At 30.5% G+C, this 18,668-nt stretch overlaps 1 protein-coding gene across 2 annotated transcripts; it reads right to left on the bottom strand.

Moving 5' to 3' along the window:
* Positions 1 to 813: 813 nt before the first annotated feature.
* Positions 814 to 17,888, bottom strand: LOC111037877 (GTP cyclohydrolase 1). 2 transcript variants are annotated; one of them, XM_022320721.1, is made up of 5 exons: positions 17,333 to 17,888; positions 16,887 to 17,096; positions 5,324 to 5,521; positions 4,055 to 4,139; positions 814 to 1,771 (listed from the first exon to the last, which is right to left on the bottom strand). In XM_022320721.1, exons 1-5 carry the CDS (start codon positions 17,499 to 17,501, stop codon positions 1,642 to 1,644), a joined length of 792 nt encoding a protein of 263 aa, XP_022176413.1. In that variant the 5' UTR covers positions 17,502 to 17,888; the 3' UTR covers positions 814 to 1,641. The 2 variants fall into 2 exon arrangements, with proteins under 2 accessions (XP_022176413.1, XP_022176414.1); XM_022320722.1 differs by having other exon boundaries at positions 17,345 to 17,888.
* Positions 17,889 to 18,668: the final 780 nt, after the last annotated feature.

Here is an 18,668-nt window from a genome sequence, read left to right as displayed (position 1 = left end):
TATTAAATAATAATATAGCGTTGTAATTAGGCAGGTAAAATATTATGTTTAATGAGTATAATAATGCATAATAATTTATATATACACAGGTATTTCATTTAATAATGAGAGAACGCGCTTTAAACATGTTATTATAATATTATTATCGGTAGTCTGCGCTGTTGTAAACATTGAATGTAAGTACAACAAAGAACTATTTTAACGAATAGTCATTAATACGCGTTCAAAGGATCCTTTTTTTGACTTCGACTGCAGCTGCTGGTAATTCTATCGGTTACGAGCCACCTAAACTTGAATTATGATGCAAAGCAGGTGAATTCAATACCCAACTTAAGTCTGTTGAGCTTACATTTTCCGGGGAACGGGGATGGCAGTACAATTTGAAATTTAATTACAATACTAATATTATGTCCTACCTATATATTTTCGTGTTTTTCTGGGAGTTTAAAAATTTGTCATCAAGATTGCTACATTTGACGCTGAGCGATTTGTGTATACCTACGTACTCGAGTGGAAGGATAACGGGTTCACATTTCATTTATTGCGCAATATCGAATACACGAAAATAACATTTACAATTTGAATTAATGATATAATATATTATTTTATTATACGAATAACTGTAATAATTTATAATGATCAATATAATATAATATAATTAATAAATGCAAAGTATAACCAAATCGTGCACAAAGCGAATATATTATTTTTCAATACAATTTGGTTATAATAGAGTATAAATCAAACCAGAACAATAAAATCTATTTTACGACAATAACACTTTGACAAAAATATAAAAACAATAATATAATATTATAGATTTTTCTTTTTAACAACAAACACATATAATTATCGTCTCTGAGGGACAAATGAGCTGGGAGAAGAACCGGGGCTTATTATGGTTTACGGTTTACCAATAATTGTAGTAGATAATATTAATTACGATAGTTTTCGATTAACACTAGGTTGGACGTATATATTTTAATATTATAATATGTTAATATAAACAAGTCTGGACATAAGTTAATCAGTTATTTGTTTTCATCTCGTTAATTTAATACTGCGAATAACGAAAAAATATTATTATGTGTTTCGTTACTTATAGATAGCGATAAGTTCTTAAAAACAAGATAAAATAGAGATTAAAATATTAGTCTTCGATTGAGTGATGGGTTACGTTAAAAAATAAAAATATAACGATTGGTAAACATTCATAGATATAGGGTGTACTTTATGGAAATAACATTAGCTAGAAAGTATAGCTTGTTTTGTAAATTGTCAATATCGCGATTAACTGATTTTTTTAAGGGAAATGTCCATGCCCAGCCTCTTGGATATTAGATGTATATATATATATTTATAGTATCGTGTGCTTTAATCAGAAGTGCGCACACATGTTTCAGTAGACATTTTTTTTCACGTGTATACGTAGATAAAAGTGCGTGGCTATAATAAGTTTGTGTAACGCTATATGTTGCATATAAACATGATATATGGGTAAGTACGTACATATAAATATATGCATATATATGTACGAATGATAATAGCGGTCCGTTGGGATTATAGAGGTACGCTGTCGTGTAATGACACCGCAGCGGTTGTTTCATGATTGCAATGTTGATGCTGTCTTGGCGGCAGAATTCAGTTTGACTGGACTAGGTTCAAAAATTCTTCGCGTGTCTTCGAGTCGTCTCTGAACACTCCCAACATGGTAGACGTGACGGTCTTGCTGTTTATCTTTTGTACGCCTCTCATGACCATGCACATGTGGCTGATGAAAGATATAGAAAGAAAAAAAAAAAAACTATTATCGCGCCATTCTTTACCCGAGTACCTGTTCTATTATGCGCTTGGCTATTGGCAATGTCTACATTATTATTATAATAACAGCGGACTACAAGAGGACATATTATTATAATGGACTGGCGTCGAGTATAATATTGGCTGTGGAGGTGTAGAGCGGAAGCCAGTTGGTATCAAATGTCTCAACTCCTGCACCGAACGCATGAAAAGTCCGAGTGCTTTAGACGCCACCGCCAGAAGCATCGTTTTAGAAATATTGTTTTGTATTCATTTTTTTTTAATAGATACCTCATTTTCTGCTTTAGTTCAATACTTTAATTATTATTATTATTTTTGTGATTTTTGAAGTTTTTGACGGACTGATCGTTACACACTACGTCAGTCCCTCTGCCCACCTGTTGTTTTTCTATTATCATCTATTCGTGTCAGTATTTAAAATATATATTGATAAGAGTGGCTTTGTCTTAAAAACATTTTTTCATTTTATTGTTTAATGTAATGGTGTTTTATGCACTCGTACAATTATATCTATACGGCATTTCGTTGTTCGAATGACAGTAACATTGTTACGATTTATTTATTCGTCTTTAGCAGTTATTCAATAAAGCTCTTACTAGTTATTTTTTTTTAAAGTAACCAGCGAGAGAATTGGTCTCATTAATTGAATGTCAAAGCACGTTTTTTACTCACAGTAACAGGGTGGAATTGAGTATTTACATACGTATACACAATAAGTTATATTATATATTATATAGTGTGGTATTGTAGCACAAGCAATAAAAGTTATTCTAACTTAAAATGATTGAATACCACTTTACCCATCGTAAACTCAATAAACTTCATTGGACGACATGATAGAAACGTATTTATAACATTGTACGACCTGTGATATTCTTATTATTCAGGTCGTCAAATTATGGAATTGTTTAAATATTGTTTTACGCAAATTAATTTATTAAAATCAATCCTGTTAATCATCAAATACTGAAATTCTTATAATTGAATTACGGGAAGACATAGTGCAAGTGTAAACATTTACGTAGAAAAAATTTTAAGTTCAACGTTAATCCTCGAACCACAGTTGATTTGCTGTACAATTATTCATTATACCTGCAACTGTTACTTTGTATATTATAATATCGACGATAAATTGTTTCATTTTCAAAGCAATAAACTATTAAGTAATGTATTTACATACATTTATTTAAATGTAAATTGTAAGACATTTTTTTCCCGGTAATTTACTGTTAAAAATTTGATACATTTTATGTATTTGGTACCATCGACGTATGACAACTTCAGAAACATCTATCCTCCTCTATTTCATAAATATTGTTTATTTTGATATTCAGTAGATTTCTTTTTGATTGCAACTAGCCAGGAAAATATCTATATTTTATGAGACCATGGAAGATATACATTAAAAGAAAACTGAATTTTAACATGTCAATTATTACAATGAGAGAATATTTTTAACTTTATTAAATATGATATGATACTTCTTTTGAGATAGGTTATACCTAAGAATAACAAAATTACAAAAAAAAAATGTAAAAATTTATGTGACAGGAATATTTGTGAATACCAGTTTGGAAAGGATTAATAATTAATATTGATTTTGACTACTGCAGTTGAAATTATATAAACATATTTGATATGAATATCGGAAATCACAGTTATATATGACTGTTTGAAAATAGTCTTAACCTTTAAAATACTTAATTCATATTTATGTTGTCCTTACATACCTACTTAAAATGTTTTACATCTGCTATTATATTGGTATGTCTTAAGTATTAACCCTATGAAGACGTTTAACTTTAGAGACCACTGTCATGTTTTTGGTATAAAAATAGACCGATTAAAAAATAGTCAGTAAATTCTTTTACCTGTATATTTACTAGACCTACATCGCTGTATTTATTCAAGTAAATTAGTCCCTAAATGTAATTGACGGATTTAGGTTTTATTATGAAGAACGTCCAAAATGGGATTTGGTGCAATTTTACTTCGTATTTTATTTTTAAACATTACACCTCAAGTTTGTGAGGTATAGTTTCCACACCAGTTGCTGATCGTGGATTACAAGCAATGAATGTTTGTTTCCGCGTTCTATTAATCAAACATGTACAGCTTACGACTTAACCATACATTATTATGACTTGCTATTGAAAATACTTTCCCCCTTTTATAAAGTTATAATGACGTTACCGTAAATATAAAAGTTTTTCGATAGCGAAATTTAACTTACACTCCTTCTATGACCACGGCAACTCCAGCAGGTTGGATGGCTTGGGTGACGGCCACAGCAATCTGTTTAGTTAATCGCTCTTGAACTAAATCACAGAAATAAAAAATAATACAATGTTTCATCAAACGGTTTGTGCTGAATAACATAAAATTGTTCCCTAATAAGTAATAATTATTATCAATTAAATAAAAAATGTTAACCCATCGACTAAGCTTATTGTTTTTGTGGGTGGAATTTTTTAGTAACCCTAAATCTAAAAGTCACAAAATAAAAAGTAATGAAAATGGATTCCACTGTTTGATAGTCTAAAAAAAAAATACGCATTAGTATTTTATTTTAATTAATGATATAATTTGTGCAAATAAGTTGTTGAAAACAATTCAAAGGGTTTTTTCTTTCATTACACCCGGGAAGAAGTCATGTATTTATTTTACTATTATTTTTTTTTTTAAATGAATATTCACTTGAATTGAGTTATCAACAAAAATAAATTAGAAATAACTTATAAATTTATCGATTGAGTGTATATGTTATATATTTACGAAATGTTTGGTTTTTGGTTCTCCATAGTAATGTTATACCTCATTACATTTTTTCTTTGAACCATGTAAAACACATTTCAAAAATATTAAATGCTTATCATAGAACAATTTAATTATTTTAATATGTTTTGACATTTAAATCATATCTATTGGTTGAAATTCATATAATTACAGAAAATAATAGCTTAAATATGTTTAATGATCTTAGTGGAAAATGAAAATATAGGTAAAGTAATACGTATTATTGTATTTTAACTGGTTCTATAGTTTGTTATGTTCTGACATTCTGATAATCCGATTAGATAAAACCTTATTCGTTGAGTTAATGGTCTATATAGTAATTATTATAGTACTTACGTAATATTTAAGTTTCATTTTATGACAAAATGTATTTTAATATGAATATTCATCCATATCCGATAGAAATCATAAAATTATATATTATTCTTTTAACTAAACATGTTTTACAACTTTAAATTGCTATGTTTTGTGTTTGACCTAGATATATTATCATTCGACTATCATTATATTTAAAAAAATTTAAATTAAATAATTGGTTTCCAATTTAAAGTTGTGAGATGAGGAAAGTTTGTACAATAACAGTTTCAAAAACTTCATCAATAATAATCAATAGTCAGATACGAGCACTTTTCGTCAGTCTAATAAATAGTACACTTATACAGCATTAGTAATATTATTTTGTGCATAGTATTTTGTTTATTTTTACCTTGCAGTCTTCTGCTGAACATCTCCACGATACGTGCTAGTTTGCTGAGTCCCAAAATTTTGTTTTTCGGCAAATATCCAATCGAAACTTTTCCGTAAAACGGAACTAAATGATGTTCACACATACTAAACATTTCAATGTCCTTCACCACAACCATTTCATCGTGATCCTCGTCAAATACCGCGTCGTTAAGTACGTCTAAAACACATACATTAAATAATATAAATATTGATAAATTATAAAAAAAAAATTGTTAACACGAAAATAATGTCATGGTGTTTATAATTTTCCGTTTGGAGTATTTGGACATATAAATCATAATTTAACTTGAAAGGTAATTTTAAACGTTCTCAGCATGTAATTACTTTTTTAGATCACTACGACCAATGCCATTTTACTAAAACAAACATGAATTTACTAAAAAAAACAAACTCCCAAGCATATTAAATAGTTTACAGTTATTCGTAAAATATTTTTTTTTCTTTTGGTTGAAGGCAAAACACAAGGACTCTCCGAGCAAACAATGGTTCATTTTTAAAGTAATTTCTAATAATATTTATGGAATGTTACTAGTTTGGAAATATTATAATTCATTTATAATAAATATAATATATTATTTACTATAATTATCATTAAATTAAATTGTACGATAAAATTATGTTCCATAATATTCTACAATATAAGTACTCCCTATTGAATTTCTAGTCGTCAATTATCCGGTATGTATTGTTAAGAAAACTACTTCTAAATAATGAATTTGTTAATATAAAATATGTATGCGCATTGTACAAGTAAACGAGTGTGTTTACATTGGTTCTCAGTACAACTATTATACATTACACAATTAGTATACTGTTTATAATTATTGTACTCGGGTCGCGTTAAAAATCATTTCTGTAGTACATTCAGATTACAATTAATATTATTAGAATATAATTTATTGGTATTTAATGATACTCTAGCCATGCATAACCTACATTGAAAAGCTTGTGCGAAGCTCGTTCACTATTGTGGATTGCATGTCAAGGTATTAATTGTGAAATGAATACAAACCATGATAAATTAACGATGCATTGTAGCTTTTTGTTGTATTGCATATAGCTTGGTACTAAAATCTCGAATATCGTTATAATTAAATAATATTTCGTGAAAACAGATGTTTATTTCGAACTACACCGAATGGAAAATATTCCATGAATAGTTAATTCACCCGTTGGTCGTAATATATATTATTACGTGTTGTATCTGTTATTAAGCTTGTTGTCTCCTCTTGCCAATAACGAGCATAACGTAGCAGTGGTGGCACTTGGGTGGACGAACGTTTAAAATAACCTATAATACTACTCGTAATATGTAATTCTTTAATATTCTACAGTGAAGTGACACTACAGTTATTTTGATTTTGAAGCGCATTTCAAAATGTTTGTATCTTGTTTCAAAATCAAAATATAAAATAATGCCTACAAGTGGGACCCGAGATAGTATTGTTGCATTTAAATTTGTCAGCAGGGTGAATTGATTCACATTTATATTAAAAATAATAACACAGGTAAACCGCATTATTCTGAACGTAAAATTTGCTATGTTGAGTGTTTGTGAGACACGTGTGGGTACAACGCGTAGTCCTTTTAACGTTAGATTGAAGGTGGGTATTAAAATTTAATCCACAATTACTAAACTCATTATAAGAGCGGTAACCGCGAGTGATTGGAGGTAAATAATATACGTGACCTAGAATTATACGATACTGAGAAGTTCGGACTTGTCGGGATATTAAAAGTTTGTAGTTAGGTGAACTGTATAGTTATGTGGTGTATAAGAGAGAGGTACCGGTAAGAGGTGTACCTATCTACTGTATATTACAATAGAGCCGAGGCGTATTTATGGTGGTCGAGGTAAATAATGTAGGAAGACCACCCCTTGAACGGGATTTATTCATAAATATATGTTTACACATTAATAATTTTAACTATGGTGAAATTAAGTATTTTTTTATATTTCTTTATGTTAAATAAAATTACGTTACCCCTCCTTTTAAAAATTTTAAACACGCCACATGTAAATTAATATTGCCTAAATAAAAAATTTTTCGAAAACGATGGCTGAAAATCTTTGTAACGAGATCCACACCACCAACGGAATATGAATTTAATTTAGTATAAAAAATCTTCGTTTCCTAAGTTTATAAGTTCAAGCAGCAGTTAAAATAAAACAAAAAACCGAAGGTCATATTTTTGTTTAGTGGTTTTATTTATTTTTAGGTCTCGTTTAACTATGAAAATTCACCACTGATGAACAGTCGCCTCTTATTAGATACTAGCTGATATTTGGCCTCTAACCATTATTGGTGACCTTTGTACATACGATTTACACTGCATTAATTTTAAGCTCAAGCAAGTCGCCTGTAGTTTCTCGGAAAATCAATAATTGTCTAAAATATTGAATTCAAAAATGCACGCCAGCCAGAGATATAATATTACAGTTTTACCATATAATTACTTAAAATCGATTTATTATGAGGGAGATGAGCTTCATATTATGTTATTAGTTCTTGCGAACAGCCGCCAGCCACAATAAAATGTTTCAATTATTAAATACTTAATATACAACTGTAGTAATAACGTTTTCATGTTAAATTGAGTCTTAAGTATTTAATTATGTATTTTTGACATATATTTTATACCTACTTCACATCTAAGATACAATTACATGAAAACTTTGTTAGACAAATCTAATAGTTTGCTAAGGCTTAGCCAATTTCACTGCAGGGACGATGTACAGTGAGTCTAAATATAAAATGTATACCAATAATAATACATATTATTGTTTAAATTATATTAACATAAAAAATAATGATCGTTATGAATGATTGTTGACATTTTTAATCGGGCGCGTAACTATAAATTATTATAGATTATCTACTTCATGTGGTACCATGTATAGTCGTTAGGATTTGGGTTATACTAATCGTTAAAATACAATTTTACTAGGTATTATAATAATATGTTGCAGCAGTGATTATAGCAAACTTATTTATTTTTATCAAACACCATATTGTTAAAACATCAATATAATTTTTTTTATTAAAAATAATCAAATCTTTAAGCTGTAAATTATTTTACTAAACAAAAATAACTATAATAATAACAATTAATTAACGCTTTTTAATTAAAAAAGGAATCAAAATATTTTACTTTTTGGTGTTTGAATTTAATTTGGTTCCTAACGTTAATTGATTTTTTTTTTTACGTTTAAGCATTAAAATAAATGATTAGACAGTAGTTTGCAAAAAATAAAAAAACAAAGTATGTATTTTTTTTTAAATTTATACTATTTATCATAAAAACTGATTGAATTTTAAACATTATTTTCTATTCGTTACCGTGCTTTTGGTATAAAACAGTTGTAATAACCGTATTATATTTGCACTGAAAAAAAAAAACAAAAACAATTGTTGTCCCTCGCTTTCAGTATACTGATTAACATGGCGGATATACGTGCTTACTGCTTTGGAGTACACCTACAACATATTCTACGTCAAATGTCATCGTCAGATAACGCGTTTGAAGATGTACACAGAAAAGGTAATTGGTGCCCTTTGTGTAGGCACACAAAGCCAACAATGGTAAAACATGATTTCAATATGAAATCTACTGAATAAAAGTGATGCCGATTAGAATTCACTGCTGAATATTAAAAGCGTAATAATATATACCCACTTATAGGTAGTGTTTGAATTCAAGTATGTCCTCCGTGAAAGTACGGAAACAACGAAATATTATATTTTAAAATAATTGAAAATCGAAAAACTAACATGAAAGTATTGCACAAAATGACGTATATGTACTTAAATGAATTAATATAATATATAATACGAGTAAGCATTCAAAATACTATAATATGGTAAACAGATAGGTATAGGTATCCTTCAACCGTCAGAGTATTTTTAAATGTTTTTCATTAAAAGATACTAGCATAATATGATTTATTATCTGTAAGAATAATTTTTTTCCCTTTTACATTTTATAATCGTACATATTAGCTGTAGTTTTAATTTATACATTATACCCATGCGTGTTAATGTTTTGTTTTTAAAACAACTAATCAAACATTATTGAAGACAACATTAGCTTAAAACAAATCATCTATAATATCAATCGTTTGAGTTTTTTTATTTGTTAAACTGTGATGTACCTACATACATTTGTATGCTTTTGTATGTATTTAATTATTATTGGTTTTTTTAAATAAAGGTCTACCTACTGTTGAAGTAAATAATCGGAGAAAAGTACGTTAGGAATCATCGAGTATAAATCAAATAAAATTTGGTTACCATGTTCATTATAGTTTTGACGCATAAATACTGTTGATTTGACCGAGTGATTTCAATAATTCAATTATTCGTTGATGCATGGTTGGTAATTATTTATAAAATACACCTGTTTGATGGTAATAAAAAAAATAGCGATACGTACTGATTACTATGTCTTCACAATTATTGGCTTGTTATAAAAATAATTTGTTCGTAATATAATATCGATAACACAAATCGCCCACCCGATACCCGTGCCATATATGTATTTTTAAAGCAGGCAGTGGGGAAAAGGGGTATGGCGTTCAATCAGAACATCGACAACCACTTGTAACCGGACCAGTATTGTACAATACCTCAAAAGTACGATGATTTAAAAGCTTTTCCGTCCCGTTACAGAAATGACGGCAATTTTCAATTTGCTGTTGCCAAGGTAACAATGCGTAGAAGGTTTATCAGTATTATCGGGTCGATATGTACGTATATTATTTTAAAAAATACTTAAGGACCAATACAAAAATATAAAGCCCGACAGCGTAATCGACGCTGCCGTACAAGTAGTTGAATTCTAGTCGGGTTTTCTCTTAAAACGGAAATTTAATATTTTTAAATTGAAACTCCTCATTGTCGCCAATAAATCATATAATATAGAGTCCGAAATTACTTAGTTTACCGCTTAACGGTAATGCGTAGTATAATACTGCACGCGCAGTAAATGATTTCGCACTTGCAATTATTAGACCTTTTACCCAATAATGTCCAACTCACACGTATCCTGTTGAACATTATTATGCGATATAGCCCGAAGTGTTACATTGATTTTTATGTAATGAAAATTCGGAGAAAAACATTGACGATAAAATAAATTGACATACTTCCCCAGGCATTTCCCAGTACCTTTATTGTTTTTAGAGCATAGAATGAGTGAAGGACACAGACACTCGCACAATGGTACATAATACGTTTAATATAATATATTATATAACATTAAGTATTTAATTATTTTCTGTAGAGGTTGGAAGTTAATAACCTTAAGCCTTAAAACTACAAAAATGCATAATGCATATTATGCATATATACGTAATACGTGATGTATAGGTATATTATAGAAACTCTGGACTCAAACAATTGAAGAGTATTAATTTTGAAATATTACTTTTATATATGGTCTTGGTAAAATTAACTTAATTAATTTAAATAAAATATAAAAAACAATATTTAATCGTTAATTAATTAATTTAATAAAAAAACTTTGAAGGAATTTAAATTTTAAATTTGAAAAATAATTTACTTAAACCTAACATTTAATATTATATCTATACTAATTTTTATATTTTTAAAGAAAATAATCTCATTACTAGCCAATCACAGTTGTCTAATAACCAGAAAATCAAATAAGATGTTAAGTATTCAAAAAAATTTAACCAAAATGGCAATTATAAATTGAAAATAAACCACTGTTCGAGAAAGTTTTTTAAAATAGGTATTATAAATAACGAAAATACATAGTTTTACACTATAATTGACCTATCGCACAGGACTTACATTGAAATTAATTCAAGATAACCAAAAACTGTATCTTTTATAATCACTGATAATTATTTAAGGGATCTCAAAATGTTGAATCTCTTATGTTTAGTAATTCAAAAATTCTCATTGGTCCGTTTTCTTGTCCCCTCGGGGTCCATAAGTATTTACAACAAAAACCTACGCATTTATGGTTCGACTTCAATTAATAATATCGTTAAGGTTGTCGACGTTTTCTAGTTGAATATAATATTTTGCGATTTACAGATTTTGAAACGTCGCAAACCAGTGTAATTGTCAAATATTAAAGGACTTATTCAGTCGATTGTCACCAAGGCGTATAAAATATAATATTTGAAATAATGGCTATTGGAAAAATAATAAACTTTTTAATAGGACGCAGTAGGTGTATAATGTTTTCACTTTTTGTATTTCGATTTTGTGTTATAATATTACATATTATTATAGGTAAGAGAGTAGGCACAGTTTTATGTGCAATAATGCAACGCTACCAAAACGATTAATGACAACATTATAAGTGTGAACTACTATGAACAATCATGTAGATTTTATGATATCGGTATACATAAATAGGTACATATTATTAATTTAGGCGTGCGATTTCTCGGCAGTCGATCGTTTTTGGAGAGTTATCCATCCACGATATTATCATATACCTATATCTACGTTTATATCGTGTTGGTTCAATAACACAAACAGAGCAGATACTCAGTTTAATACAATATTATAATCATATAAATACCTTTATATTTATGTAGTATAATATAACATTGATGCTTTCATATTATTATCATTATTCACCTGAAGCATACATACTGTGTGTCCGTGTACTTTATCATAAATTATTATATTAAAATTTTTTTTTTTAAGCAAATATAATATTATATTATTCGTATGCCTAACAAATAATATTTTGAATACTTTAGTATCTGTACTGCAGTAATCGAATAATAATAACAATAATTTATTTTTATTTTTTTCGACATAATAATATATAAAAGAATACAAAAATAATTACAAATTAATTTACTTCACGACAACGTACACAATAATTACCTAGTCAGAAGAACATTTAAAACATTTATTGTTTTTGTTTTTAAGCTTAGTAAATTTATCTGAATGCAGATAAGCGTTTTTGTTTTATTTTAAAAACTAATAATTAACAGTGATGTAGGTGTTCTTTAAACTATATAGATTTTTGGGTGTACACGAATTCAATTAAAACGTCCAACTTTTGACGAATAACTACGCAACAACAGTATTCAACGAATTAAAATATTTTATTCTCAATGCTTCGGAATTAAAAAAAAATTAAAATTAATATTATTAGCGTTGGGAAATTACTGTTTGTTAGTTTTGTTTTTGATACTTTCGTTTTAGGTACACAATCAATAATATTATGATAAATGCATAAAGCAGTATAAATGCCGAAGCATGTGACAGATGTAGGTAGCTTAAAATGCATTTATAAATGGCTATTTAAAAACGAACCGTATTCCCGTGAACTATTCACTACTATGATTGTACGTCAAAATCAAATTACTGAAAGCTAATGAATGCTGCGCAATATATATATATACCAACAGCAGAAGCAGTTTGCAACTAACCCGTGAAGTAACGATAGAATTTAATATTCTCGAACGTGATGTAATTTATAGCGTTATAATTATATTAGTTCTCACCCGCCCGCACTCTCGAAAAACGTCACAAACGACATAAACTTATTTTAACAGCATGTATTGAAAATCTTTACTCATAATAATTCAATATTGAATGGCAATTTAAATGTAGAACATCTTCTTCGTCCCTGAGTTAACCTCAACATTATTTATTATAATAATATTGATGAACTGATGTCCGCCAATCATATTATGTACTTTTTTATCGTCGCTGTCAAATCATAAAAAATAATTATGCATCAGCAACAATGCTTTCGAGGTGGTCATGACGAGAACATTGTCTAGCCCTCACACACGCGCGTGCTATATTTGCGTTCTAACGAAGTGTTATTTACTTATTTTTTTAACATTTTTATATTCAAGAAGTATTTTCTCCGTGCTTGTATGGATTTCAGTGAAACGATATGACACGAAATATTTAAATGCAGCTGATTTATTTTTATTTGACCGAAAACGTTCAATAGTAATTGTTATTCGTCGTATCATTTTTCGAGAGTGTGTTTTCATGGAATTCAAAAGGTTGCTACATCGATCAAATGTCTTCAATATTTACTTTGGTACTATTAAGTTCAGCACAAAAAAATCTACGACAGTTCTATTTGTTGTAAATCATACAGATTGTATTAAAAACCGTTTTGAGTTATTGTTAAAGGTTGAATTTAAAATTAAAAAATGTACACAATACTACCGAAGAACAACTTAATTGTATACATTTATTTACCCCGTTTTGAGTTAAACGAACCGACGTTCGAGTCGAAGGTGAATAAATTATTCGGAAAATTATATTAAACATCTCACGATTATCATTAATTTATATGGTAACGTATTATATTATGTTAACCCTTGATTTAACTCGTTTTAAATTGAAAACAATTTTCTCGACTAAATATCTTATGAAATGATAAATAATAATACATAACATCGATTTAGGAGAAGCAAATTTACCGTAAATAAATAAATAACGCGATCAATGACTTGGAAGGGACCAACTAATGTAATTTAAAATTTTTTCTTATCAACTCTAAGATTATGGCTGGAAAATAAATAAATATTATATTATATAAATGTCGAGTAGAATTTACATTTGGTAATTTGGTGCATAAAATAATGTTGCCACGTGTAATAGTATTTGTTATTTGTATGCACTTAATTATTGTCCTTAAAATAATAATCGAATTGGATCAATTGCTCTGTAATAAAATATAATACCATCTACATCTGATTATTAAAAAAGGATCGCTGTAAAACATAAGTTGTGAAAAATGAAAATTTAACGATTAAAACCCGATTGTATTGCATGCAGTAATACAATGTTCGTCTACGAAAATATTATATTGTGCGCAAAATGACCAAAATCAAACAATTTTCACGTTGTCGCTCATTGTTCTGCTGTTATTTTGTCCTGATAAGGTACAGGAGACACGGACCGAAACAATAATAATTATTGTTCAAAGTGATTTATACGTAGTCACGTCACGTCGACGTCGGCGATATGCGTGGTATTAATGTGTCATAATGTGATGTCTGAGCTTTGCCCTGCACATTTTTCCCTGGCTTAACGAATTACACAGTAATGCACTTAAAAATCACATTTTGAAGAGCCAGGGTCGGTGGCGGCAGTGGGTGGGGGAGGGGTTAGGTTGAGAGAATGGGCCTGCAGTTATGTTCATGCATTATTCAATACCGAAACCTTTTTCCACATACACGGATAGTATACGTCGGAAAGATAGCCGCGAAGTTATCTCAAGAAACTGGCGCATTCAATTACGGCGAAACGCTTTCGAAATCTCCGACACTTTGCCGTTTTAATCAGATGAAGTACCGGCAATAAAAGAATTCTTTGGCGAATGCGAATAACGTATGTACTATGTATAGGTGGACCCATCCAATAATAAAATTAATATCAATACAGGTAGGGTTTTTCATTGGCAACGTCTTAAGCGATGTATAACAGCGGCCGTAGATTTTTTTTAGTTTTCGTGTACAGTTATTACGCCACCACGTGCCACATAACCATGGTATGGTATATCTATACCTGAGATTATCGCAGACAAACAGTATTGGCTACGCAGAGTTGTGTAAATGTGTCCGCCGCTGTTGTGTAGCTGCAGATAGACAAGAAAGTCGTTTGTCAACGAAAAAGCTAATACCCATGGCAAACCACTATAATGTACATGTATTTTTTTTATTTTTAACCATAAGCTTCTTAAAATTACTTTTTTATTGTGAAACTGGTCTCGTAATTTGATCATATGTGATAAACATTTAGTTCGTTTACTTTGTTTCGTATATTTACTGTAATCTATAATTCACGGAATTGTTTCGTAGTTTATTTAGGTTCATGCGGTTTTTTTTTTCAGATTTCGTTTTTTTCATACACAATAATATTATGTTACAACAAAATTGAAAAAAAAAATGACCTAGACCAAAACGATTTTTTCATTGCACCGTTATTATATATCACCTTTCAAATATATGTTTGCCATTTAGTTTAACTTTGATACTGTATAGTGATAATAACTCTTATGACAAACATTGAAAACCAGTCACGAATTTCAAACAGGTTATTAATTAATGATAAGAGATATATTATTTTATACAGTCAGTCAATGGAAATATAACATGGCATGTAATGGTTTGGAAATAGCTATAAAAGCACATCAATTAATTTATATAATGTACCTATTAAAATATATTTTATATATTTGTAATATTATGCTTATTTTAATTTGAACTGAATCTACAGTCATATTGAAAGCGAAAACAAAATATTCTATTGAGATGATAATATAGTAATAACAATACTCCCTTCACCTACATCTACATACCACAAAACATATCAATATCAACTTCCTAAAGGTAGTAATAATATCGACACCTCTCGCTCATTATGTCCGTAATAAACGAAGAACTATTTTGTTTAATTATGTTATCAGATGTATTCCCGCCAATTAAAAAATAATAATATGTACGCGTTATTTTCAACGGTGCAAGGCTAAGTTTGCAATATGCCCCTTAGCCACACCTTATTATTTGCGCCTGTGCGTACACGTAGATTGCTGTGAATAAGATTTTTTTTTAAACCTATATCTACCATGACGTTGGGACCTCGTGGGGAAACTGATATGATGATGGATATTATTGTATATTATTAGAATAAGCTACACGACTATATACCGTAGGTCCGTGTCGACAATTCACCAAACATGCACAGTGATCACACCCATTTTCTATTACCTAATAATGTATTTATTCAAATTAAGATTTTTTAAATCCTTTAGTACCTGCACTTAAATTCGATATTTTCAAAAAGTTGGAATTTTTTGTATTCCAGTGTCACATTTTCCACTGCTGTGTCATGTGATGAATACAACTTTTATTTTTTTTTTAAATGAGAACCACTATTTGTTACTGTTAATTGTTAGTTTCTTGGAAGATAATTTGTTTTTAGAACATTGATGCAATTTGAACTAGTATTTTTTGAGTAACTTAACTCTTTTTACATAAAATATATGTCATATTTAGTGCAGTATTTATTATACTCTTAAACAATTGTATAAACAATAATGGATTTAATATTAGCCTTTAATATTATAGCCCTCGTTTTATACGATTTACCGTGAACTGTTATTTTAAGTACATAAAGCCTAAACAATTAGAAACAAATTGTTGATATTTTATTTTAGATGCCTTGAAGTTATCGAACAAATTATATGATAATTAAAGTAAAAAGGGGCTCTTTTAATGTAATAAAAATAATGGTTTAACTGGAATATATAGAATACATTTCCACAGGACACATCTTAGCTGGCATAAACAAAATGTAAGTATAGGTACCTGTAAAAGTGCAAATATTGTCTCAAATCTTAATTACAAATAAAAAAAATCGAAATTAGAAAAAATTCATCATTATAGGATACAATAGTGGTAAGAATGTTTGTTGAATCACCCTGTATACATAATTTATTTTACTTGGCATAACGGCCGTTTTGTATGATAATAATCTAGCACCATATAAAATTACCCGTCAGCGTCTGATCGTAGCCCTTCGTGAAGAACAGCATTGCCTTGGCCGCCCTCTCCGGAGTCTTCAGCAACCCTTGGCGCTCGGGGTTTTCACCCAACGCACTCAAAAGCATCTTGTATGAGTCAGTCATGTCCGGCAACAGGGCTTCCCGGGTGGGCGGCTTGTGGTCCAGCTCTAAGTCGTGGTGAAACGTGCAGTTCTCGTGACCTGTGGACCGGAACCATATTCGCGACGTAAATTTTTTTAACTCACAACACCCACTCACACACACACACACACACTATTATGGGTGGTGGTGAAAAATGGGGCTCTATCGCACGCTCGATAAAAGTCTGTATACGTGTATGGGTATGTGTGGCGTGTACTCACGCATTCGTCATCGTAAAAATATTATTATAATTTCTACAACTATTATTAACGTATATAAATCGTTGTAACCGTACCCGGTGTCTTACCCGGCGTGGTGGAAGTTCTGGGCGTTTTGGGGTTGCCCGTGTTGTCGAATTCGTTTTCGTCTTTCCACGACGCGAGTTTCTTCAGTGCCGGGGGTTTGGTCTTTTTCAGCAGGCTCACCACGTCAGTGCCGTTGCCGTTAGAAACTGTCGTGGTCATGACTGTGGCTGTCGCTGGTCTTGTGTTCGGACGTAAGTATTGTTGTCTTATCAACGAAATCGGCAACACCGGCCGGTGGCGATCACTGGGCGACGACGGAGAGAAGATTGGAATAGTAAGATAGTATTTTTTATTGAAATGATGTTGTCAATGGGTAGGTATTGTGATATTGCGTGTCTCTGTAGTATGCGTTATTATGTTGTGACGGGGTGGAAAAAGAAAATGCGATCGACAGGTCAATGCGAAAGTGAGCCGGACGTCTGGTGACGGTCAGCGAACGACACTGAATGCGATTCCGGGAGAGTATCACAGCGGCTCTCGTGGTCCGGTCGGGTCTTCGGAGGAGCGATGCGCGCGTGTGCGAAAGAGTGCGCGCCGGACGAATTTATATGCGTGACGGCGGAGGGGAAGTATAAAGAGGTGCCGCCGCCGCCGAGTATCGTTTGTCAACTTCGCACTTTTCTCCCCCTTTCCTTCCCCTTACCCCACACACGCACACACACACACACACACACACACACACACACACACACACACACACACACACACACACGTCGCAGTCATGTAGTTTAAGGCTCTCACTTTTACGAAGCATCGACAATACGTGGTATTAAAATTATGTAATAATATATAATATTATGATGTAGGTAAGAAAAATAATAAAATGAAAATAATNTGCGCGCCGGACGAATTTATATGCGTGACGGCGGAGAGCTGGGGAAAAGAACTCGGAGGAATTGAAAGGATCGTTTGACACTCACACACACGCTCTGCACTTTCCTTCCCACTCCCCCACACACGCACACACACACACACACACACACACACACACACACACACACACACACACACACACACACGTCGCAGTCGTGTGGTTTACGACTCTGACTTTTACGAAGCATCGACAATACGTGGTATTAAAATTATGTAATAATATATAATATTATGATGTAGGTAAGAAAAATAATAAAATGAAAATAATTAAAACAAAATGTAATGATAATAATAATAATATATGTGTTTCCATTTTATGGTATATAACATCACATATTATAATAACATATTATGCACTTGATTTCGCGCGATTGGGCTAATCGAAATTTAACGAAAGAGAAAAGTGTTAGGTACAAAGCATATTAATAATAATATAACATATAATGCATAAAA

This window comes from Myzus persicae, unplaced genomic scaffold (genome assembly GCF_001856785.1).
Source record: "Myzus persicae strain clone G006 unplaced genomic scaffold, MPER_G0061.0, whole genome shotgun sequence".
NCBI classification, from domain to species: Eukaryota; Metazoa; Arthropoda; class Insecta; order Hemiptera; family Aphididae; genus Myzus; species Myzus persicae.
The sequence above is the reverse complement of the archived record's forward strand: the minus strand, read 5'-3'. Positions and strand labels throughout refer to the sequence as shown.